This window comes from Lytechinus variegatus, chromosome 3 (assembly GCF_018143015.1).
Source record: "Lytechinus variegatus isolate NC3 chromosome 3, Lvar_3.0, whole genome shotgun sequence".
Lineage (NCBI taxonomy): Eukaryota > Metazoa > Echinodermata > Echinoidea > Temnopleuroida > Toxopneustidae > Lytechinus > Lytechinus variegatus.
Genome location: NC_054742.1, coordinates 35045925 through 35072748, shown reverse-complemented (window position 1 = coordinate 35072748; position 26824 = coordinate 35045925). Strand labels below are relative to the sequence as shown.

The following is a 26824-nucleotide window of genomic DNA, read 5'->3' as shown; positions in this document are numbered from 1 at the left end:
CGCCGCCGATGCTTCTGACTTTTGATACCGCCCTCATCCCCATCTTGCCTAAAACACACACGACCATAATACGGTTCGATTTCGAACGATATTATTCAGTAAACTTTAAATTCATTTTGATTCAGGGGTAGTTCATTTTTTTCTGGCTCCTTAAATTCGAAATTATTTTAATACATGCAACACTTCTTTAATTACAATTCGGAGAGGGTAATGCTTTTCATACAATGGATAGCTCATAACCAAGAACTAACCCCCCAAAACAAACGAAAAAATACTTCATAATTCAGGCCCCCAAAATGTGTACAATGTATATTTTAGTTAAATATTTATGAATAAAAACAAGCCAATGTATAGAAGTCTGCTAGAACCTTCCAAAATGAAAGCCAAGTGATTATTCATCAAATAGATCCTCCACTGATAATGATATTTTATCCATGGTCACACATAGTGGAAGTTGTCCCTTGGAATTAGGGGGTGTATATTCAATATCATTTAATGGGAGCATAGAATTGAGTCATTTAAAATAACACAATGACCAAAATTGCACGCTGACTTAATTACTGAGTACAGTGAGGCCGACCCCCCCCCCTTTGGCGGAATTCACCGGGAAAATAAAAAAAGGAAAAAGAGAAAAGGAGGGAGATATAAAGAAAGGGAAGGTTGAAGGAAAGGAGGAAAATGAAAGGGAAAAGTAAAAATTTAACGAAAAAAGTATTCTTTAAAGGAAAAGGAAAGAAAGCGGGAAAAGGAACGATAGAAGAAAATTTGAGAAAGAACAAATCATTCCGAAATAGGCCTATGTAATGCAATAGCCTGATGGGAAATAAATTTAAAAAAGACAAAGTGGCAAAAAATAGCGGGAAACGAAGGTAGAATGGAATATGTCGAAAGCTGAATTGGAAAACAAAGAAAATGGACAAGAAAAAAAAACTTAATGACACGGCCGGGCTGCCGAAGATTGAATTAAATAAAGAGCGGGAAGAAAGATGAAGAACATACAACATTGTGCTATAAGCTTGCTAAATTTTATATGAAAATAAGCTACCGGGGCTTTGCCCCAGACCCAACGCAGTAGGGGCTCTTCTTCTATAACCTTACACAAGACAATTATTCAACCCAGTTGCGTAATGAACTAAATATTTTGAGGCGGCAAAGCAAAAGTTGTAAAAGAAAGAAAATAAATCGCCAGCAAGCAAAGCGAGCTGAAAAAATGCTTATTGAAATTAAATTCTAATTATGTGATAGATTTTTCCAATATATTCAGCAAAAAACACATTTCATTGTTTCCATCCATTTCATTATACGTTGTCTCCTATTTCTTTTACCTCCTCTTGGGTGTGGAACCAAGACTCCCCCCCCGCCTGTACGCCAGTGATTGAACGTAAAGCTAAATATAGAAAGGGTCCCTATAGGGGTGTTATAGAGCCATTTGAAGGTTATAGAAGAAGAGCCCCTACTGCGTTAGCTATATTCTGTATATATCCGCGATTTGATTAAAAATAGCGGCAACCTGCATGCGAATGTTTAGTGGCAATGATATCAAGAAGTTCAGGCGGCTCCACCCCGGACCCCGACCGCATATACTGCCTTTTATGAGTATGAAAGGGTTGGGCCATGGCCCCAAAAGTTCTGCAACCAAGAACCAAAAAATAAAGGAGGAAAGAAAAGCAAAGGAAAAGTATAGGATATGATTTTTTTTACTGAATATAATGTCAAAAAATATCTCAAAATTAGATTCTCATAAAAAGGTGATTTTTTTTCTCTCTCGCTCGGGACTTATCAAGCAGCTTTTTAGCACATGCGCCATACTGCGTCCTTCGGGTTTTTTTTTACTCTTCACGCTACTAGCACAAAGAATCCTGTTCACAGTGGCGTACAGACCACAAAAAAGGAATGGAAAGAGAGAAGAGTGAAATATTTTATTCTTTGGATATCATGTAAAATCTATTACAAAAATTGATTTTTGTATAAAAAAATGTCAATTCTGCCCGATACGCAATATCTGGCCCTCTCAAAATCGTCGTCTCATTACACCATTACGCCTGTTCATAACATGATATGACCGGGAATTTTTTGGCTCTAGCCCCACCCCCTGGCTACCGACCCCTCTTACGCCGTCCCCCCCCCCTTCCCGAAATTCTATCAGCTTTGTTCTCATCTTTATTACGAAATGAAAGAAAATGAACATTCAAGAGCTCGAGCTAACAAATGAGTCAAGATGTACACTGTAGAAAATATTGGGTAAAAGTGCTCCATGAGGGTAATTATGTGTCCAACCAACATTGGGCATTTCTTTGGGGGCATGCATTTTTATCTATCCAGTATGAAGACAGTGAATTTTGGCCGTTCTAGAGTAATTGGTGCTTATTTTGTTAACCTTATTGGACAACATGCTTCCCGCATTGGGTAAAATAGTGCCAAAGTGGTTTGGCACAAAGTCGTAATTACCCTCGTGGTGGTAAAATTTTAACTCAATATTGTTACAGAGTAAAACCAAAATAGACATACATGCAGTGGATCAATTATGTCTAGAAAACACTGCTGTATATAAAAAATCTGAAATACAAATTATATATAAAATCTGAATACAAATTATATATATATATATATATATATATATATATATATATATATATATATATATATATATATATATATATATATATTCTAAATAGCTCCGATGCTAATATTAATAACAAGTGGGCGGTATTATTTGCAGACCAAAGCTGAATCGCCCTTGCACGTGATTCAACCAAGTCACTACTTGTTGAAGACTGGTGATCTACAGAAAGCTAGTGTTTGGTCACTTTGTTCACTCTCCAGGATACATAATGTGTTTCTCTAAAAAATAATTTGAAGTTTGAACCTTTTTTTTGTTCTTTTGATTCTTTATAGGCCTATGTAATATTAACCACGTATCGCTTTACTGTTATAGTCCCCCTAAACATTCATACCAAGTAAGCCTGAACCCCTGAATAGACTTACTGACAAAGAAACAGAATCACCAAAAGAAGCTACCAGGCTGCAAAATCAGAGAACCAAATCACAAAGTCAGATAATTCATCAACGCACATGGAGATTCTCTTCAGCTCCACCTGGCAACACTGCTGGGGGTAGAAGGGCCTTTACCGTGAAATAATCCACTTCGGCGGGACTTCGGCTATGTTATTTAGTTATAAATTGTATTATATTTATTCCTCTTGAAACTTAAATTAAGTTACAAAACACCTTACAACCATCGCTGAAACTACGGTGTCAAATTATTTGAACTAATCAATCTGGAATCAAAGAAAGTGCGCTTTTGAAATGTTATTTGGTACAGACATTTAGTCACTTAACCTATGTATTAATTTCTTGGTTTTTGTACTTAAAATTCCATATACATGTACATTTATATAAATATAGATCCAAGGGATAGGATTTAGATTTTTTAACACTTATCAGCTCCTGTTAATTGCATGGAAATATTTGAATATTTAATTGCTCAGAAAAGAGGACAATTTTCCAGCCACTTGAAGAAGTGAATATTGTTTCTGACGAAGGGGTTCCATATGCAACCAAATGAAGGAATATATATGTAAGAATCTTAGGTGGTATGTAATGGTAAACAAACTTGATTAACCTTGCTTGGGATTGAGCCCCCCCCCCCCCCCCCGAGATGGAAATGTTGCACACTGTGATTTGACAATGCTTTTCAAGGAGATGTAGGCTATAGTATATTGTTTTTATGTTATTTTGTCTGTGATTATCAATACCAATTATAAAGAGAGATAAAAGGAATTAGGGGGCCTACGTGGATTTTTTTCATTCAAATTCTTAGAACAAATACAAAATTGATAAAATTACCTTATTTTCAAACACTATAATTTTCACTATGTCACACGATATGGGCCATGTTCAAAACCAACAGTTCATATATCAACCCCCCCCCCCCCCCCCATCCCCAACAAGTAGGCCTACTGCTACCTCATCCCCACTCAACACTGTACAATATAATACAAACCCGGCATACAAACATATCCCCTGCGAGCTGCAGACATTATTCGACTCTTACCAGAGGTCAATAAATGGATCCACCAACGGGATTGATTGAACATTTCCATTGAAGCGTTCGCGATCCTAGCAACGAGTACCGGTATCTCGGCTCGACACCTGCCTCGCCTCTCGCTCTCGGGATCTTGAAATGACTGAATCGGGAAAGGAAAACCGATCCTGGTAGCAGATTTTACGAATATTGATGCCGGAGTAAGTTAAAAATTAGTTGCATATTGCCGTATAATTTTGGTTTAAAAGTACAACTAAGTAATTGTGACAAAAACTTGAAATATGGCTAGATAGTTTATAAAAATAGAAATATCTTTATGCGGGATCATTTGATTTGTACAGTCCCACTCTTAGCTATCCATGTAAGTTAGACTAAAGGGAGTCTTGATTGATTAAAGGGGGGGGGGGGGGGTGTGACATATCGGTGCACCTAAAATGGATCAACGTTTAAACATGTCTTTGAAAAATCCTAAGCTTTATGTGATATTGCTTTTTGTATAATCTGAAGAGTATGAATACAATAACAGCCGAATATACTTAATGAAATTAAGAGCTTTAAACTTAATTAAGCTGAGTCTGAGACCGTGGGGGGGGGGGGGGGAATGGGATAAGAAAAGAGACAAAAACATAACTGGTAGCCTGTAGACTTATTGTAGTAGATTCTTTGGTGGTCACTCATCCAATGTACAAATCTAAGATGGGGGAAGTAGTATAGCGGAGGTTTAAAGTCATAGCCATTAAAGCGGCACTCTAGGCGACAACGCAATACTTACCCGTGTTAAGAAACTGGGACTCCACTCACGCGCATTTGGGCCGCCCTAGCTTAGAACTAAGCTTTGTTTCACGAAAAATTGAATATTCTTATAATTCAATACATGTAACTAATTAGATTAGTACTGTTAAATCGGTACTCACCGGTTCTTTTCTTGAATTTTCTTGAAAATTCCCACGCTTCTGGCTTCAATTCTGCGATAGATTCTGTTGCCATAGACAGCTACACATGCAACTTTATTTATAAATGGAGCGCCCCTTACGAGAGTCGCTAATGCCGCGGAAAAATTGTTAGGCATTTTGGCCTGTGGTCAAGGCGTTCTTCTGTTCTATTTTTTTTATAGGTATGAGATCGAAATCACAGCGACTATTCACACTGTTCCATAATGATTCCGAAAGGAGGTGCAACACCCCCCACCCACATGGGTGCAAATCCCAGGGGGACACTTCCCCCTAACCCAAAATAGTAGGGGCACATTATCAAATGTCCCCCTACTATTTTTGTTCTTTTATATATGATGGAAAGAAATAGGCCTACATCATTTAAATCGAAGTAAAACATGTATTTTGGACGAGACGACCTTCTTTTGGGGGTGATAAACCTTCCTTTTTTTTTTTTTTGTTAGTTTTTTTTTTTTTTTTTTGCCTGTTTTCCAGCCCCTGGTCCCCTACCTTAGATTTCCACCCTTGCCTCCCACTACTCTTGATATTGTTTGCGAATCTGTTTTGTAAATTAAAGGGGAATTTCACCCTGATAAAAAGATGATGAAAATATGAGAAAAATCATTTCAAAATATCGATGAAGGTGTTATTTGACAAAAAATGGAGTTGATAGAATTTAGAATGCTTGATTTATTGTGACGTCTATAACGAGCAGTTGCTCTATCCTAAATATAAAATGCCCAAATTTCCCATTTTTAATGGTCCGTAACGACCCACTTTTTTCTTTTTGATAACAAGTATGAATTGATATAGGCCTACTAAAATGTACCATAAAAATCATCATGTATTTCTTGACATTTCATTTACTTTTTTACCATAATAATAGCTGCTTGCAAAGGCCTACGCCGTCACAAAAAACCCGGGGGGGGGGGGCCACTTACATTGACGAGTGGATACCATGCGCGACCAAAAAAAAACGTAAAAAGGATGTCCTTTTCACGATAGGGCACGTTACCTACGTAACGTGATAAGGGTGTCAAAAACACAAAAATAACGAAAAAAGGGTATCTATTAATTCGCTAGGAAAACCGTCGTGTTTAGGGTCTAATTTGCGGGGATGATAAAACAAAATCAAAATGTTTTATAAAGGATGTCCTTTTTGCTCCAACACTTCGTGTTTAGAGTCCGATTTGCGCGAGGTGTAGAAGGTGGGGTCGTACTAAACCAAATAAGGTAAAGCCGACGACCGAAGGACCCGTAACAATAAAACATTCCTGTACTTGTTTAGGGGTTCATTTCAGGGAACTATATGATTTGCCAAGAGTATCGTTTTGTTTCCAATACTTGTTAAGGGTAGGGTTTCACACGCCAATACTTGTGAAGGGGTGCATTTTCAGAATATGGAAATTACGTGTTTAGGGTGCTTTTCGAGACCCCATGGTCGCGCATGGTATCCACTCGTGAATGGAAGTGGCCCCCCCCCGGGCAAAAAAAAAATCTTTGAAAAAGATTGGTGGGGGATGGATTTTCCTCGAACGCATACCAATTTTTTTTCTGCTATTTTCATAATAAACTTTAAATGAATTCAACTTTGCACTACTTAATTTTTTCAAAGACAAAATAACAAAATTACATCTCGTCATCATCATCATCACCACTATCATTAGCATCACCATCATCATCACCACAACCGTCACCACAACCATCATCATCACCAAGATAATTTTCATCATCGTCATTGCCATCATCATCTTTTTTTTTCTTTATTTTTTCCCCATCCCTTCTTCTTTTTTTTTCTTCCAATATTCCTCCTTTTTTTTAGAGCGGCACACCGTCATGCTCCCTCACTGATTATCCGCCTCTATATGCTTGGTGTTGTATAAATTGGCGGATACCTGAATGAAATACTGAAGAGAAAATAAGGAAAGGGAAAAAGTAAGAAGAAAAAGAAGATGAGGAGAAGAAAAAAAGAAAGCCAAACAAATGAAACAAAACAATGTCAAAATTTCGTAATAAAGTCTTCTACGTCAGTTTAATAATGATGTTTTCATTGAAATGAGAACAAAAAAAGAATTGAAACCATAGGCGGCGGAAGCGGGGACGTTCCCCCCTAAATTTGTTGTTGACCTTTTTTTTTTTTTGCTTGTCAATTTATTTTCCTACGTCCCCCCTAAAATGTTTGGGTTGAGAGCCTTTTTTTTTGCTTGTCAAAATTTTTTAGGTTGTCCCCTCCTAAAATTTGGGGCTTCCGCCGCCAATGATTGAAACAATGAGGTAAAAAGGACTACATTATATAGTGTAAAGAAATAGAGGGAAGCTCCGAGACAATAAAAAGGTTGAAAAAGAAAAAATGTGAAAACACAAAGCTCTCACAACATGAGCATAATAACAAATAATAACAAATAAGCGAGGACAAGTAGCTGAGGGACCCCCCCCCCCAACTCTCTCTCTCTAGTTATCTATCTATCTATCCGACTCGATTATATAAGAGAAGAATTTACTAATCAAAATATTATGAGCAAAAAGCACGAGCTGATATTTTTTATGAATATTCAAAACTGATAGAGAGACGCAATCGAATTATTCGATTGCGACAAAATTGATGATCTGAGAATTTATTGTTTTTAGGAATTCATTAAAAGCATAAAGTTGATCAGCATTAAAATATGGCAGGCGCAACGCATGAGCTAAAGCTTTATAGGCATACACCGATAAAAAAGTATTTTTGGTAATCATGAAAAAAATTGATATTTCATGAAAGAAAGCTCAAATCCCGAGGAGGAATATTCTTATGAATTGACTTTAAAAAAAACTGTGGTAAGCCCCATTTAATATTTGATTATAAGTCGAATAAAACAGTAAAAGCTGAAAAACGTTCGCGTGATATTTGGCAACCTCCCCCCCCCAAAAAAAAATAAATAAATAAATAAAAATAAAAAAAGTTTTTAACTATAATAATGATCGAAGGTAATTTTGTCTCGCGTAGAACTGGACAAATGAAAAAAAGATTGTCACTAAAAAAATGAAGGTAATTTTGACCCACGTAAAATTTGGCGAGCCCCCCCCCCCCCAAAAAAAAAAGGAAAAAAGGTTTTAACAAGCAAAAAAAGGCTGAAAAAGAGAAAGAAGAGACAAGAATAATTATTAACGAAATATCCCCATTACAAATAATGCTGTGATCATCGTAAGGGAGGGTCGCATAACTAGTATGAACAACGTATTTAATTCCAAAATATTTACTACAAATCTCAATGGGGGATCGCGCAGAAATGCTCACCCCCACCCCCCCGATCCGCCAGAAATGCTCACCCCCACCCCCACCCCCCCGATCCGCCACTGATTCCAATCAATAATGACATTTATCTGCAATACTGATACTTTGGAATCAAGATACTGAAGATTGATACGCTTTACATAAATTATGAACGTCTGACAAAAAGATAATCTACCGATCACCTGACCGATCAGCTGACCAGTTCGCGTATCACTTCGGAGTTGATCACTCGTCGCAGCTGTGTGGAACGCTCACCGAAAATCAACAAAAAGGGCCTGAAATGTAAGTTTAATGATAATCTATTTTAATTTGAACTACTTAATTAATACTTTTAATGTCTCCCCACCAAATGAAAGTCATATCACTTAACTCCAATTTGTAGTAAGGCGTACATTTACCAAAGTCTTGGGTTGGAAATCAGAACAGCATTGTCTAACCCATATTTTTGGGTAATGTCGCCTATGAGGTCCATACATGTTAATGTTTGGACCTCATTGGTACTAGGAGTGTTATAGCGGTGGTCTAACTTAAGTTGGTCGCTGGTACATGTAGAGGTGTGCACAATCTTTCAATTGTAAAACTTATAAATGTTTAATAATAAAATTTAAATTTGGACAGTGGGAATAAAAAGTTTTACTCTTTCAATTACAGAATTTTCTAATTTCTACTTCATGAAGACAAATTGATATTTAAGCAATTTACAAAGAACACTCTGTGGTGACTTATTGTTGGTTTGGGGATGGCAGGTCACATTTTGAAACCATTGCATAAGATATATATTTAATATTTGTCACCATCTTCACTTCGAAATTTTAATGAATATAACGCATATAGGCCTAGGCCTATATGAATTTTGTAGTCTTTGCATGCATTCTTCTTTGATTAGAATTGTGCAGATGTACAGACAAGGGGAACTGTGCAGACATTGGAGACAATGAAACTCCAGCCAACATATCACTATTATTATTTTTACTAAACTAAGGTCCATATAAGAAATTGTGAGACTTTCATTGTACCCTGCTAAAAATACTGAAAAACTTCATAATGAATTTCTACTTTTAAATTAAAAGATGTTTGATGAATTCCATTTTTTACAGTATAACTAGACCAATTTACAATGGATGTATGTTGAGGACCTCACTTATATGGTAAAACAATGATTAATACACAACACAATTATTTATACCCAGTTTCCACATGGCTTTTTTACAGACTAAACAACAATTTCAAGAACTTTCCAAGAAATATGTCACAATTCTTTTTCATAATACAGTTTTTCTGACTCTTATCCTTCCTCCTTCTTCTTTATCATTCATTACAGATGCAGAAAATATGGGATGTGGGAATTCTAAAACAACTGCTACTGAATCAACCCCATCTGTAAGGCCCAATCAAATACCTGCTGACCTTCCTTCTGAGACACCAGTTGAGGATATACGAGGTCAAAATTTACAAGCCTCTCAGCCTCTTTTATCACCTGCGCCTAACACGAACACAGGAAATGCAGACCAGGAATCTGCCAGTAGACCCAATGGTGGGTGCATTGAGCAAACTGCTGTGGAGAAATTTTCCTGTTCAGAAGATGACCATTCTGATAAACTTCTAAGGGATGAAAAGAATGAAGTAAGTAGCAGATAAACAATATTCATTGTGTTATCAAAAGGTAATTAATGTTTAGTACTTCTGTGAAGGGAAATAGATCTTGGAAGTAAGGATATTTAAGGCAATATGATATGTGATGAAAGAATTGCCAACTAAAATAACAATTTTTTTATTATAATCGAGAGTTTGAAAATTTGGCGGTCACATGAGTTGCAGGCTGTGAACATTTACATGAAGGTGGTGATGAGTGATGCAAGAAGCCTGATGGTTCTGATGGTCTGTTCTTGAACTATTCAAGGAGATTAACATTATGGACAGAACAGCAATTGAGCATGAACAGATGAAGCGATACAATGAAACCAAGGGATAGACAGTGATGTTCATTCTGCCAAGACCAGATGGTGCAGACTGAATTAATACAGCATCAAGATAAGGTGTAGTCAGGACTCAGTATCAAAGAGTAATTATTATGACCATCCAGGCAAACAATATCTTTGTACCCAGCTTTATTGCAGAGATAATTGAAAGAGTATGAACCTGTCAAGCACACTTAAAAGAAGTAAAGGGCAAAATGGACAATGTCAGTTATTGATTCTACATAAAAATCATACGGTAGCATGATAGGAATTAATGGAATGAGCAGACACTAAGTTTTAGCTGCAGAGGAGGTACTCCATAGTCCTAAAGTAGACCAATGCAAGCTTGTTTTCAAGATTTAACAAGAATAGATCTGAGCAAATATCATCTATTTATCTTTCTTCAGGATCGGAATGAGAAGGCAGAAGGTGACAACTCGGGTGTACAGACTGAAAGATCCAGCAGTGTAAGGCCAACTAGTGCCATTTCTGTAGACAGTGTTGCTGTGCGTGCGTTAGTTAGCCATACAATTAATAAGGCCGCTGCTGATGTCTCTTCACACAAAAATAAGCTGGTCCACGGTGATGTACGACCTTCAAGTGTGACCTCCTCGGTAGATAGTGTCGCAGTTCGTGCCCTTGTAGATGCAACCATTACAAAGGCAGCGGCTGGCCTAAACGAAGACTCTGCAAATTCAGCGTCTCTCACAGAAAATGTGGAAAATCAGAATGAAGTCGAGGACAAAACTTTTATTGAGGATGCACCCCAAGTTGAAGATGCCTCTAACCTTACCATTATTGTTGATACTGTTCCAACTTTGAACTTTGATGATTCCCTCAAAGATCATGAACCTGGGAAGGATTTGAGTAAAGCTTCAGAAGACCAAGCACCAGAACCCAACAAAGATACTAATAATGCTTCTTCAGAAACAGTTGATAATGAAAATGAGCCAGAGGTTTGTATTTCCAAGTCTTTCCTGTCTAGAAATTTCTTTCTTTCTTCCTTTCTTCCTTCCTTCTTTCCTTCCTTTTTCAATTTCCCAATTTCCCAATATGACATTTCTGAAATATTCAGTAATAGTGCTCCTTATAATGTTTACATCCTTCACAAAAATATAAACCCGAGAGTCAAATTCCATATTCTATCCCTTATTATTCATTGTCTGTTTTATTATTAGGCATTTGTTAATTGAATTTCTTTTTTTTCTCCAAATTTCAAATTTCTTTTTTTTTTTCAATGTATTTCTTCACTTTAAGTTAGTTACCTAATTTCTTTCTTTCTTCCTTCCTTCCTTTTTCAATTTCCCAATTTCCCAATATGACATTTCTGAAATATTATACAGATATTGACTAATGGGGTGTGTAATATAAACATTCTTTGGACCGCCGGATTTATATTTTCCCGAGGGGTTATATTTTCCCGAAGCGCGCAGCGCTGAGGGAAAATATGATCACGAGGGAAAATATTAATCCTTTAGGCGGTCCAAAGATTTTTTTTACACATCCCATCAGTCAATATCTGTTATATTAGATAGCCTTTAATGATGTAGATAAAAATGGCCTAATGATGCGTGCAGCCTGTTGTTTACGATAGTCACAGTGATTGATGGAACTGGTATAGATCTAGATGTAACTTTAGTCTACTACTACTCTAATGCAGTGAATGGCCCTTTTCTAATCAAATCAAGTTTGTTTTAGGCCTAGCCATAGATCTAAGTTAGAGTCCAGTCCATATACTTTAGTCCCACATATTTTATTTCCGTGTAGTTGGTAACATCTAATCCACAAGAGGGCGCCATACACGTAGAAAAATATATTCACGGACCGGTTGGTCAATATATTCATCGAAGGTGGACCGGCTGGGAAAATACACGGATTTCGATCATATCACGTGACGCGCAATTGACCAATCGCGCTTTGCTATCTGTCTTGGCTATCTAATATTCAGTAATAGTGCTCCTTATACTGCTTACATCCTTCATAAAAATATAAACTCGAGAGTCAAATTTTATATTCTATCCATTATATTCATTGTCTGTTATATTATTTGGTATTTGTGATTTGAATTTTTTTTTTCAAATTTCTTTTTTTTTTTCAATGTACTTCTTCACTTTAAGTTACCTTTTTTTTCATTTCTTCTCTGTTTGATTAATCTCAGCAGGTTTTAGATGATTCAAATTCTCAGCAAGAGCAAAAAGACACACTTAATCTATCTACTCAAAATGAAAACGTCAATTCAAATGGTGATGGAGAAGGGCAACTTGATCCACCGCCAGATGAAGCGCCTCTCATCCATGATGAGATGAATGGAGTTGATCATCCACCTACTGATCCAGGAGATACTGCTCCTGAAGCAGCAGATGCCCAAAGTCAAGAGACTGAAGCTGTTCCTTCAGATGCCACTGATAGTGTTCCTGCACCGGCTTCAAGTACCTCTGAGAATACTTGCCGAAATGTCAGCAAAGAACTACACCCAAAGGCCCAGGAAGCCTTTGATCGTGCTGTCCGTGCATTTTGCCCACTTGTAGATCCTAAGCACATGCTGGATGTAGTAGCTCCTGGCATTGGCAGCTTGCATCTGGACCATGCTCCTCTCAAGGCAGATAGTTCTTTTACCCAACTTCTCACTAAGATGACTGATGTAGAGGTATATTCCTATTTTTGTATTTCAAATTCTTTCCTGATTTATTAGTTTTACTTTCAATTTGTTATTAAATCCACATGTATAACCTTGATGCAATCATGTCTTCCTGTTTGGAGTAAGAATTTCATAACTTCTTTAAAAAAGTTTTTGAAAAAAAAATGCAGAAACAATGAAAGCACAGAAATAGTTTAATTCTTGTCATCAAAATGGGACTATGTTTTTTTTTTTTGCAGAATTTGATAAAACATTCTTGTACATGTGTACACAATATTATTCAATTCTCTTACTCAAAAGCTTCAATAAAAGTCCAGAACCTTATATCATTATAAGTTTGCATTCTTCTAGAAGTAACATGGAAATTTCATTCAAATGATTCAATACATGACAGGAATTAGATTTTGGAAAGAATGAGATGGGACCTCAAGCATTCCGAGTGATCATGATGGCACTGTCAGCCAACACTTCTATCAAATCAGCTGTACTCTCCAACAACAAAACAGACACAGATACAGCAGTGAGTAGCATTTGTTTATTCAAGCCCCTGTTGCATATAATTTGCTATTTAACTTTTTTCATCCAATGGGAATTAAAATGGTGGAATTGCCAAACAACCAATCAAATTCAATGATTTCATGAAAATAACCGTAAATGGCAAGGTTATTTTCATGAAATCGTTGCATTTGGTTGGTTGTTTGGCAATTCCACCATTTTAATTCCCATTGGATGAAAAAGTTGCCTAGTAATAATAGTAGTATAAAATGGGTATTGGGCACTTTGTCCTGAATGTTCCATTCTCTGAAAATACTAGCAGATCGTATGGTTTTGATTTGGTAAATAGCTGTGTTACAATGGGAACCATCTGTGAAGATCGCTTTAATGAAAACAGTTCTCTGTTGCATAATAATCTGTTTCAGAGGGGGGGGGGGGCTGTTTAACTCTGAAGTAATGTTTAAGCAGTAAGCACCAACATACACATAATTATGTATTCATTTATTTGTCCATAAAATCAAAATTTGTATTGTTTACATGTTTTCGGGAAAAACCTTATTAAAGAAATTATATTACAAATGTGTGTGGAATTATATACATGCCCTAATAGCAAAAAATATACATCTAATAATGACAAACATATCTATTAGATATACTGTATATTAGATAATTATTTAACCTGTCAATGATAACATACCTACAATAATGCATCTTTATAAACAATCTCATATAAATGAGATTATATCATGTCACATATAAAATGATATCATCTGATTGATAAATTCCTTGGTTGTATGTGTTCTGTGATATGAGTGATGTAGTGTTGTGTTATTTACTACTTGTGACAGGAAATAAAAATTTAATTTTGAGTCACTTTCAATTGTAGCCCCGCACACCCCTCCACTCCCATGTACTATCATAAACTGCTTTATCATAGCCAGCAATATAAAAAAATAGCCTTAAAAATAACCAAGATTACAAGGCTCTATGTAAGCTGTTGATGCTCCTAGCTGGTCAAGAAATACATTTCAAAGGACAATACACACTGCTCTTTGAAAGATGTTTCCAGAAGGGACAGTTACTTCTTTGATAAAGTTCTCTCAAAGCAGCTTTATAACGAAAGTCTCTACTGCATCTTTCAGCAGGAATCAGACCATAAAGGCCCCCGGCATCTTTCACGTCATGATTTCTGCATTTTGACATCTGCCAGTCTAGAATTAATGGTTCCTTGTATTCCCCTCCCTCCAAATTATTTGGATGTTTTGTATCTCTTGCAGGAGAGTATAGGATTGATGGTTATGACTAACCAGACATTGAAGAGCTTGGATCTCTCAAGTAATCAATTAGGGAAGGATTATCTATCAAGATGCATTGGACCTGCTCTCAAGACAAACACTTCTCTTACAACCCTCAAGTAAGTCTTTGATTTGAATGCATATTGAACATGCCAAAGACAGTGATATAAAAGGAAGCTTTTGTCTCTGTTTTACACGGAGTTGTAAAATACAAATTAAATTCAAATTGAGATTGATCTACATTCTAAACCCTTACAGCATTTGAGATCAATTTCAGAATAGTTTGATTTGATTTCGGTAAATCGGTTGAGTGAGCAAACAAATGATTAGTGTAATCAACATACATTGGCTTGCCCATCCAATCCATTGTGCCTCTGCAGCTACTTTAAATGCATTAATGCTTTTTTTTTCAGGGTGAACCAGATTGTCTATTTAGAGTTGGAACTCTGTGGCTGCTAACTACTGAAAAATGTACTCCTCTTATTTTCAATCTGTGCCATTAAATATGAAAGAATTGTATCATTGATTGTCCATTTAATTTGTATTTGTATTGAAAATGAAGATTTCCTATCTCCATATTCTATCCTTTCTTATTTTTTACCATAAAGCATGTCAAGTTGTGGAGCTACAGACCTTTCTGCTCTCATGGAGGGCCTTCAAGAAAACACAATCCTTAGTAATCTTGATGTCAGCCACAATCAGTTGTCAAATAGCAATTCATTTGTCACTTCCCTTAGTGTAATATTAAAAGTAAGTATATAGAAACCTTTCATATGCACAAGCTTATTTTGAACTTGTCATACCCATTGAATAATGGCTGATCGAATGTGATAATTGATAGGACTAATAATTACAGTGATTTTATATTTGTGATAAATTGTCCAATCTATGATTTTTTTATATCTAAGTTTTAGAAAATATTCACTTTTGCAAACAAAATCATTCAAGAACTTCCAATTTGAACGATTGCTGGATTGTATTGACAAAACTGCACACTTTTTAACCTATGTTTGTAAAAGCACGGCAGAATTCACTTAATGAAATTGTTTAACCCTGAGATTGCTGTCGCCCCTTCATAATTGTAAATCAGTTTTCACTTGAATTTATATTGCTACATGTGCTTTACTTTGAATTAAAATATCAACCATTTTAATGTCTGTTTGATGAAGATAATGAGCTCCTGTTACAGAAACAAGATTCTTGAAAAACATCATTTGAATTTGAAAGGTCATGTTGGTATTTCATGGTGTCATTTCCTTGTTCCTTCCCAGAATTCCTCATGTGCAATAAAGGAGCTGAATGTTCGTAACTGTGGGATCCAGGGTACAGGGCTCCAGGTCCTGGGAGAGGGGGTCAAGGAGAATTCCTCCCTCATCACATTCCATGCAGGAGGGAATGATGTAAGCTCCATGTGATTATATTTTCTTGTTCTGAAAGTGTATATGTTTGTCAGGAGTGGAATGGTTAGGAGCGAAAGTACATAATAAAGTGTTGTTGAAGAAATTATCGGCCATGTGCGTGCAAAATATTGATATTTGAATTATTTATGAAATATAAATGACTGTACAACCTAAGCTTGCAAGATATACAAGGACAATCCATGTACACAGACATTCATCAGTTGAATGTGTGATATTTATATAATCCCTGTCTGTGCAGGATAAATCTGTTATTTTTCAGGTGCCAAAGACTTGATATCTAAACAGCTTTTTCTTATACAGATTACATATTACTGTCAGTCTTAATGTATTAGTACAGCCGATCCTTGTCATGTAATATAACAGTAGTTCAAGTGGATAAATACTTAACAATTATTTCATTAGCATAATCATATCAGGTTTCAATTCTAGTTTCTGGCTATACTTATTTAAAGAGAACCTGCATGTATTTTTAGGGCATCTTAGATAAATATGTTAATGGTATTTATATTAATCAGCACTCAATTACAAATAAGTAGATGCAAAGAGGGCACATGATAATAAAAGCACTAATAATAATTTTTTTTATAACTTAAATCAAAGCACTTGCTTAGGGCATGTCATGTCAGTAATATAAACACATAATGAATTATTCTCAGTTTCTGAAGAGTATGTATTGATGGTCTATAGTATTAATGATATTGTAACAGTGGCATACGCAGGGGGGTCTTGCGTACACCACTGTGTTGTTACATATCAATCTTTTACTTTTACTAGTAGAGATCTTTCCTAATATGCTTAACTTGGTTTTCTGTGTAACATTAATTAATTGAATTACCCAATGTTATCCCTCTGAAAAATGTACTATACAGTGTATTCTGCAACAAAAGAAACCAAGAATTATCAATGATTAATCATAAATTATTATTTTTTTTTAAATAGTAGACAATTGACCTATCCTTGTCCTCTCTGGTATAACTTAGATGATTTTTCATTCATACATGAGTGAGTAGAAACAATTTGAAAAAAAAATGGATACCAGAAAGTCACTTGGCAGACGGTATCTGAGTTTCAATCATCTACATGCAAGTTACATCAGATGAAAGAGGAGACTCTAAGCTTTACATTGATAGGTCATTGTCTATAGTATTTGTCATTAGTTAGTGTTGTGGTTGTTTTTTTTTCTGAGAAGCACTGTATAATCTAAGAATACATGCAAACTTCAATAAAAGAAAATTCTGTGTTTGTTTTCTCAGGTTTCTGATGCAAACGTTTTTGTGGAGGTATTGCTGACTTCTCTCCAGCATCCTTCCTTAGAAACTCTGAATATGAATGATACCAGAATCAGTGAAACTGGCAATCAAGACATCGGTAGGTTATACCATTAGCATTATTAATCAGGAGAGCTTTTTATGACTATGAATGATTCCAAAGTCAATGTGACTGGCAATCAAGTAGGTTAGCATTATGAATCAGGAGAGCTTTTTATGACTATGAATGATTCCAAAGTCAATGTGACTGGCAATCAAGTAGGTTAGCATTATGAATCAGGAGAGCTTTTTATGAATGTGAATGATACCAGGGTCAATGTGACTGGCAATCAAGTAGGTTAGCATTATGAATCAGGAGAGCTTTTTATGAATGTGAATGATTCCAGAGTCAATGTGACTGGCAATCAAGTAGGTTAGCATTATGAATCAGGAGAGCTTTTTATGAATGTGAATGATTCCAGAGTCAATGTGACTGGCAATCAAGTAGGTTAGCATTATGAATCAGGAGAGCTTTTTATGAATGTGAATGATTCCAGAGTCAATGTGACTGGCAATCAAGTAGGTTAGCATTATGAATCAGGAGAGCTTTTTATGAATGTGAATGATTCCAGAGTCAATGTGACTGGCAATCAAGTAGGTTAGCATTATGAATCAGGAGAGCTTTTTATGACTATGAATGATTCCAAAGTCAATGTGACTGGCAATCAAGACATTGGTAGGTTATACCATTAGCATTACTAATCAGGAGAGCTTTTTATGACTATAAATGATTCCAAAGTCAATGTGACTGGCAATCAAGTAGGTTAGCATTATGAATCAGGAGAGCTTTTTATGAATGTGAATGATACTAGAGTCAATGTGACTGGCAATCAAGTAGGTTAGCATTATGAATCAGGAGAGCTTTTTATGAATGTGAATGATACCATGGTCAATGTGACTGGCAATCAAGTAGGTTAGCATTATGAATCAGGAGAGCTTTTTATGAATGTGAATGATTCCAGAGTCAATGTGACTGGCAATCAAGTAGGTTAGCATTATGAATCAGGAGAGCTTTTTATGAATGTGAATGATACCATGGTCAATGTGACTGGCAATCAAGTAGGTTAGCATTATGAATCAGGAGAGCTTTTTATGAACGTGAATGATACCATGGTCAATGTGACTGGCAATCAAGTAGGTTAGCATTATGAATCAGGAGAGCTTTTTATGAATGTGAATGATTCCAGAATCAATGTGACTGGCAATCAAGTAGGTTAGCATTATGAATCTGGAGAGCTTTTATGAATGTGAATGATACCAGGGTCAATGTGTCTGGCAATCAAGTAGGTTAGCATTATGAATCAGGAGAGCTTTTTATGAATGTGAATGATTCCAGAGTCAATGTGACTGGCAATCAAGTAGGTTACATTATGAATCAGGAGAGCTTTTATGAATGTGAATGATACCAGGGTCAATGTGACTGGCAATCAAGTAGGTAAGCATTATGAATCAGGAGAGCTTTTTATGAATGTGAATGATTCCAGAGTCAATGTGACTGGCAATCAAGTAGGTTAGCATTATGAATCAGGAGAGCTTTTATGAATGTGAATGATACCAGGGTCAATGTGACTGGCAATCAAGTAGGTTAGCATTATGAATCAGGAGAGCTTTTTTTTATGAATGTGAATGATACCAGAGTCAATGTGACTGGCAATCAAGTAGGTTACATTATGAATCAGGAGAGCTTTTTATGAATGTGAATGATACCAGGGTCAATGTGACTGGCAATCAAAATATTGGTAGATTAGCATTATTAATCAAGAGACCTCTTTCTATGACTACGAATGATTCCAGAGTCAATGTGACTGGCAATCAAGTAGGTTAGCATTATGACTCAGGAGAGCTTTTTATGAATGTGAATGATTCCAGAGTCAATGTGACTGGCAATCAAGATATTGGTAGGTTAGCATTATGAATCAGGAGAGCTTTTTATGAATGTGAATGATTCCAGAGTCAATGTGACTGGCAATCAAGTAGGTTAGCATTATGAATCAGGAGAGCTTTTTATGAATGTGAATGATTCCAGGGTCAATGTGACTGGCAATCAAGACATTGGTAGATTAGCATTATTAATCAAGAGAGCTTTTTTATGACTACGAATGATTCCAGAGTCAATGTGACTGGCAATCAAGTAGGTTAGCATTATGAATCAGGAGAGCTTTTTATGAATGTGAATGATTCCAAGTTCAATGTGACTGGCAATCAAGACATTGGTAGATTAGCATTATAAATCAGAGAGCTTTTTTTATGACTACGAATGATTCCAGAGTCAATGTGACTGGCAATCAAGTAGGTTAGCATTATGAATCAGGAGAGCTTTTTATGAATGTGAATGATACCAGAAGAGATTTGTTGTTATACTCAACCTTTCAGAGCCATATCTGCCCCCGTTTAACCCTAAATAGACTGGGCTATTTCGACGCCTAAGAAGACTGGGGGGGGGGCTGATTCAGCCCCCCCTTATGATCTCGGCCGTCGATCGCGCGATCGCGGCGAAAATTGGCACACGCGTTACCCATGGCATTATCTACAAAACCATAACATCAAATTTATCCAAAAATGTCATGTCTCATTAATTATGCTAATTTATGCATAAAATCATAAGTTTGCTCTAATTAATAAAATAATGCCCCTGAAATGCTAATTTTTGTTTCACATACTCTAGATAGACATCTGATCAAATTGATTTTAAAAAATTTCAAAATCACATTTATTTTCTTATGTATTCTATTGTTTTCTAAATTTCTTATGTATTTCTTTGTTTTTTGACTTTTTGTTTTTTATTGTTTTTTCAATGGAAATTGTCGGGGAATTTATTTTGACCATAAAAAAGATAAAATTGATTGATTTTAAGCAGTAAAAGGAAAAATAATGATACATTTATGAATTTTGGCTAAGAACACTATTTGCATTGGATTTGTACACAAATTCACGTTTTTGAGTAATTTTGGGTCTGCATGCACTTACGAAATGTTGCGTAATTTTGAAACCGCGTACCCGGGAGTCACAATTTTGGTCTCAAAAGTTGCGCAAGACTTGAAAGTAAAATGTCAGCGAGCGACGCGGTCAAAAAAATTCACGCAGCGGAATTATCGCGAAAAATGTCGAGGGGGGGCTGAATCAGCCCCCCCCAGTCTTTTTAGGGTTAAGGATTTCAGGTTTTTCATCAACTTCTTGGCAAACATTTTTCTCAGTGTATCTTATCAACAAAAGCAAAAATTAAAAAAATTAAAGAGGAATGAAACCTTTGGAACAAATATGCTTGTGTAGAAACAGAAAAATCAAAGAATAAGAAGAAAGAAAGTTTGAGAAAAATCGGACAAATAATGAGAAAGTTATGAGCATTTGAATATTGCAATCACTAATGCTATGGAGATCCTCCCATTGGCAATGCGACAAGGATGTGTGATGTCACTGATGAACAACTATCCCTTTGGTGGACTATAAAATACCCTCAAAATGTCTCTTTTTGCTTTTTCTTATGATGATACAAACTCTCTATCCATGATGTATTCTTAAAAAATATGTATTACATGCCCTCATGTAGAAAGAACACATGATCTATGGATAGATGTGATAAAAGAGGCTTATTTAAGTGAAATATATACTAAAGTAATGGGGAGAGTTGTTCACAAGTTACATCACACATCTTTGACGCATTGCCAATTTGCTATCTCCATAGCATTAGTGATTGCAATATTCAAATGCTCATAACTTTCTCATTATTTGTCTGATTTTTCTCAAACTTTTGTTGATCTGTTTCTTTGATTTTTCTGTTTTCACACAAGCTATCTTGTTCCAATGGTTTCATTCTCCTTTAAGAACCTAGTATGAGGCAGTATTAGTCTTTAATTGGTCATATTTCTTGTCGCAATATCCTGTCCTTCTCGTATTCATTTAATTAGCAAGGCCTTTCTTCTCCTGTTTTCTCTCACTCGTAAACACGTAGATCCAGCATCCATAAGTGAAAAAAGGAAAAGCAGCCTGAAAATGTTGAATTTGGCGAACTGCTCCATAACTGATGACATCATGAAAGTACTGGCCAATCAGCTTCCTGCATGCTTACCACATGTTACTGAATTGAGTTTATCAGGAAACTCTGAGATGACGACAGTCTCGCTTCAGTATGTTGCTCAGCTGACTGCATTGACAGAAGGTTCAGGTAGGTATCCAAAATTGGGTTTTACAGAAAATACTTTGTACTTTATACTTTGCACTAAAAACAACATAATGGTTCATAGCAAGTTATTTTACCCTTGTTTGAATAAATCAAACAAAGAGATAGATTAATTTCATACCATCTTATATACATGTAGCTAAATATATTGTTGACATACTGTATGTTTTTATCAGGAGGTCAAGTACATTACTCAAAAAAATATGAATGAAATAGATCGCATTGGATGACCCTCTAGTCTAGAACTTGTGACTTATTCAATTTACTATTCTATTCCATCTGATAACTGGTTAGATCATGCCTTTTAAACAAATCTCCAAAGAGCCTACACCCATCAAAGTGATTGGCAAAATGAAAAGATGAAAAAATTGATATTACACAAAATATGGAAACATTAAGATAGAATGACAATTGGATTTTTCAAATACCATAATATGAATATCTGAAATTAGAATTAACTAAGTTTTGGCTTGACCCAGGTTACACTATGTACCTGTAACATAAATCCTAACAAGTGATTATAGAATTGATAATTTGATTACTGCACAATCAAGCATTCAAATCAGTTTTACAATCAATTGCTAAGCATTGTTTTCACATGGTCCTATTAGCCATAGCGTTGGGAATGACACCATCGATATTAGACCAAATGATTAAAATCTTCTCCTTTGGGCTAGATAAGTGTTTATTCTTGATAAGTAATTCTAAATATTTAATCTGTGCTAATAGTGTATTCTCCTGTAACTCATTACCAATAGCCTATTTGATGGAATTACAGTCTGAAAAAGATATTTGTCAGTGCCACTTAACTTATACTGATTAATTTAGAATACAAAACTGATTTGAAGTATTTTGCAGGCACCAACCCTAATTGGTACTTCAGTATGCTTCACTAGTCTTGAATGAATTTTCTCGCAATATCAATTCAATTCAGACCACTATATAATATGTTCCGTTGTGTCAGGTTTTCTGTCTGCAAACTTAAATTTAACAGAGGTAAATTAATTAAACTAATTTGTTCAAATATGTTCTCTGTCTTAACTTCAGATTCCTCCATATCATCAGGTTTGACTCATCTTCACCTTGATCAGCAGTCTATGGAAGATCTTCCTGATCATCTTCTAAACAACCCATCCTTCCCTAGCCTTACCATGCTGAGTCTATGCAAGGCCAAGATATCACCAGCTAGTCTGGGTAGACTATCTCATCTCCTACAGGGACCAGGCGGTCTCACAGAGCTCTGTTTGAGTGGACTCAAGCTGTCAGAGACAGAAGCATTGGAACAGCTTTTTGAGCCAGGTGAGGGGATCGATAATATGACGCAACCCTTGATTCATGCATTTCATAGTACATGCACCACCAAGTCATTATGAGAGACCTTCATGTACTTTTCTTTATGGGTCAACAACTTTTCCGACATTGCACTCGTAGGGAGTTAGAACTTGAAAATTAAAGATGTATTTCTCAGATAAATGACTCCCAATTGCAGGGAAGAATAGGGATTAATCAGTAGAACTACAAGTGAGGTCTAAGGAAAATTGTATTATTTAAATGAGGTTTGTAATCACTTTGGAAGAGATATAGTGATTAATGCATGGTGTTGAGTACACTGTTTGTTGACCAGTATTTCAGGAACAGCACAAAGGAGCGACGTCACAATAGGGCATAACTTAAATTATGAAATGCATAAATGTTGAAAGGAATATGATATTGAAAGATGTGTACTGTTCATGGGAAACATAGATATGTTGGCATTGCACATCATATGAGTAAATCCCATTTAGAACAAAGTAACCTCATTTTCTGGTATAACTCCATTACTTTTGATTCACAACACTAAAATTCATACAAAATATATCGGAAAAAAATAAAATATTGTAATCTACTGTGCCCATTTTGTTGGATTGTTATCTTGCTCAGTGCTAATCATTTTGAAAGGAAAATAATCACTAAATGTGATAGGGAACAAATGAATTATCGTTTTCTCTTAGAAATTAGCAAATAGATAAATTCTACAGTTATTCTTGATCAATCTTTAATATTTTATACATAAACATTAAAAAGGAAAATGTAGCAATGAAAGAAAAATATAAATTTTACTGATTAATAGAATTAAAACTGATCGTAGAAGATTTGTTAGTTCATTTGCTTTTAAAGTCAAGTTGATAGAATTACAATCACAAAGATGCACAGAAAAGTAATGTTCAATTGTCTGCTTCGTTGTGGTTACAGCTGCCAATCTGAGCTTGAAGATTCTTTCCTTAGCTGGTTGTGCCCTCAAAGACTCTGACCTTCAACCTCTGACCTCTGCACTTTCTGCTGGATGGTGTGTGACCTCATTGACCTTAGCCAACAACAGATTGACAGGGTCAGGGGTCAATCCCCTACTGGAAGCCTTGACAAGTTCCGAAGAACCATGCATTGAATCTCTGAATCTCAACTCAAATCAGGTAATTAAAAAAAAATGAAGGTTTTCCTTCTTCTGTTCCCTGTAATATCATCCTTCTGCATGAAAGGGAGAGAAGAAAAACAAAGAGTTGATATCCAGTTCATATACAGCATCTTAAATATTTGTTGTCCTAATTTGTTTCGTCAAAATGACGGAAATATTATCGTAACTCACAATTCCAGCATTCTGAATCAGCATCTTTTGAAGTAAATAATGTGAAACCATATGAAAAGCAATATTTGCTGATTGTAGTGATGATCATACAACTATGTAGGAAGCTTGTTATTTTGAGAGTTTACTATACTATTGAGTGAGAATGAACAAGGATTCATTGTACAGAAGACTTTTTGATGTGGTTGTATACATGATGTATTTGGAAATTCTAAGGGTTGAATGTTGATCGATTTTATCAAATTCAATAAGAATTGCACGCTTACAGGCTCTCAATTTGAAAAAAAAATCTTTATTTTTTCTTACATTTACATCATCCAGCTTTCAGATGACTGTCAAGATGTGCTGACTTGTCTCCTTACCAAGGCCAAGAAGCTGCATACATTATCTTCTAATAGAAATAGCCTGGTTGTCAGACTTTATCAGCAATAATAAATTCATTACACCTGGCAGAGAGTCTAAAGCTGCTTGATCTGAGAAATCAAGAGAATCCTTTAGATGAAGAAGACATGGAAGAAATCATGAAGAAGTTATCAGGTGAACTAGGTAAGACTATAACCATTGACTAGTGGGGTATATCAAAGATATTATAAAACATATTCTGTTCCAGTGATAAAGTCAAATTAACAATATTTGACAAGAAAACACAATTTCTTTCTGTAATCATCTTGTGGGGACATATAGTTTTATAAGATTCTGTTCATGCTATATGGCAGGGATACTTCTTTCCTATAAATCATCTTGTGGGACATATAGTTTTATAAGATTCTGTTCATGCTATATGGCAGGGATACTTCTTTCCCTATAAATGGAGATTGGAGAAAGAAAAGTTAAAAGTTTTAACTAGTTATAGACAAAGTTTATATCTTGGTCTTCTTAGACAAAGCTACACCTAATTTTTTTTTCTCTCTTTTGATTTACTGTTTTCTCTCTTGAGTGACTTATTGTAATTGTCTAAAAAATTGGCATCTGTTATGCATATTTTTATCTCTTCACAAATTACATCGCTGGATTAGTCCTGCTACAACTCCTATTTGCAGGATAATTTATAAAATACTAATAATGATAATAATATAAACAATCCTAATGTCCCTGTATCAGTCATGTGTAGATGTTCATGAAGCAGTATTGGAAGGAAATAAAAACATTGTGAACAGGGAATAGAGCTTCTCTTACTGGAACGCTTTCTGAATAACAAGATTTTTAGTAAGATTTTGAAGATGCTAAGAAAGGAAATTTTACAGAAATCTTGTGGAAATTATAAAAATTAGATCGTGGGTCAATTGTCGTTAAGCATATCAATGATTTTAATTTTCTGAATGTATCAGCCATTACAAAAGAATATTTGTGGAATTGGAAGATGAATATCAAAATAAGTAACTAATGTGACCAAATTCAAAGCAAATTTGACTGTTAATGAAATTCAATTTCTAATTTCTCATTCTTTCTTATCCAAGGATACACCATACATGAAGATGAATATGGTGGTATCGAGGCTGGACGCGGCCCTCTTCCATCCAGATCATCTGACCTGTCCATCTTGTTGACTGGTCTTGGAGCTGACCTTGGACCTGTTGGTAGGTCACTGGACAGTGCAATGGTCAAGACTGACCATGGTGTAAAGCATCCTCTCCCCCTTAGTCTTCAACATGCCTTACATCTAGGGGCTTGGATGACTGCCCAAGATCCCATGAGTAAGTGATAAATTTTCTTTGACAGTCCAGCTCAAATTCCCTGATAAAGCAGGCAATTTCTGATTAGATTTTTGTCTAGTATTGTAGTTCAGAGATCATGAGTTTTAAAGTTATCGATCACACTTGAACTATTCAACTTTAATATTGTTTACTTAAATTTAGCCCCACAATGGAAAAGGCACGTGTGCCTGTCTGTTGATCCTAAATTCTTCTCTGGTGATCCAATTCATTACAAATTCATGTTTGGAAAGGACAAAAGTTTGTACCAAAATAATAAAATAGCAAAATGTAAATTCTGAAAAATTCTGAAAAAAAGATTGAATTTTGTACTTTGGTTTGGCAGGAAATATAAAAGAGTTTCTATTTAAGATCAGCCAATTTAAAAAAAACTCATGAAAACCCAATTTACTTTAGGTATTTGGCTCATTACATAGAAACTTGCCTTGAGACTTGTTATGGAATTTGAGCTTGATTTTCTTATATTTATACATTTGCTTGATATTACAAAAAATCTCCACTGGCCTGTTGGGTAGATTTACCTAATGATTCTAGATTGTTTTATTTTGAAATCATAAGAGAAGAACTTTACAAAGTCTCTCATCCAGATTATTGCCATTGTTTTTTTTTTATTTATTCAAAAACATTAAGATATTGCAGATATAATTTACTATGTAGTCTTTCATTCTGAATGTTGCTTTCATGCTAAATAATATTTTCATTTTATTAAAAAAAGAACAATGTCTGCAATGTTGAAATTCAATAACTGTACCGATTCATGCATTCTTATTTCATGCCCTGAAGTCGCGCATATATTGTTATGTTATTCCGCATTAAATCTGAGATATCGGTCAAATAAAGTGTGTTTCTCTGTCAAAAATAATTACAAAACTCATTTAAAGGGGAATCCAACCCAAATAAAAACTTACTTTTATAAGAAAAAGAAAAATCAGACAAGGCGATAGGTGAAA

At 35.4% G+C, this 26824-nt stretch overlaps 1 protein-coding gene across 1 annotated transcript in view; it reads left to right on the top strand.

Moving 5' to 3' along the window:
- Positions 1-4044: 4044 nt before the first annotated feature.
- The window catches only part of LOC121410868, a gene marked incomplete at its 3' end in the record, with an annotated part of 36830 nt that continues 14050 nt past the window's right edge, over positions 4045-26824 (top strand). The window contains 15 exon segments of the mRNA XM_041603216.1: positions 4045-4245; positions 9573-9874; positions 10617-11165; positions 12371-12856; positions 13242-13367; positions 14620-14756; positions 15246-15387; positions 15909-16037; positions 17312-17426; positions 21315-21527; positions 22590-22841; positions 23775-23992; positions 24484-24565; positions 24568-24708; positions 25620-25856. Coding sequence (XP_041459150.1) covers positions 9584-9874; positions 10617-11165; positions 12371-12856; positions 13242-13367; positions 14620-14756; positions 15246-15387; positions 15909-16037; positions 17312-17426; positions 21315-21527; positions 22590-22841; positions 23775-23992; positions 24484-24565; positions 24568-24708; positions 25620-25856 — 3118 coding nt within the window.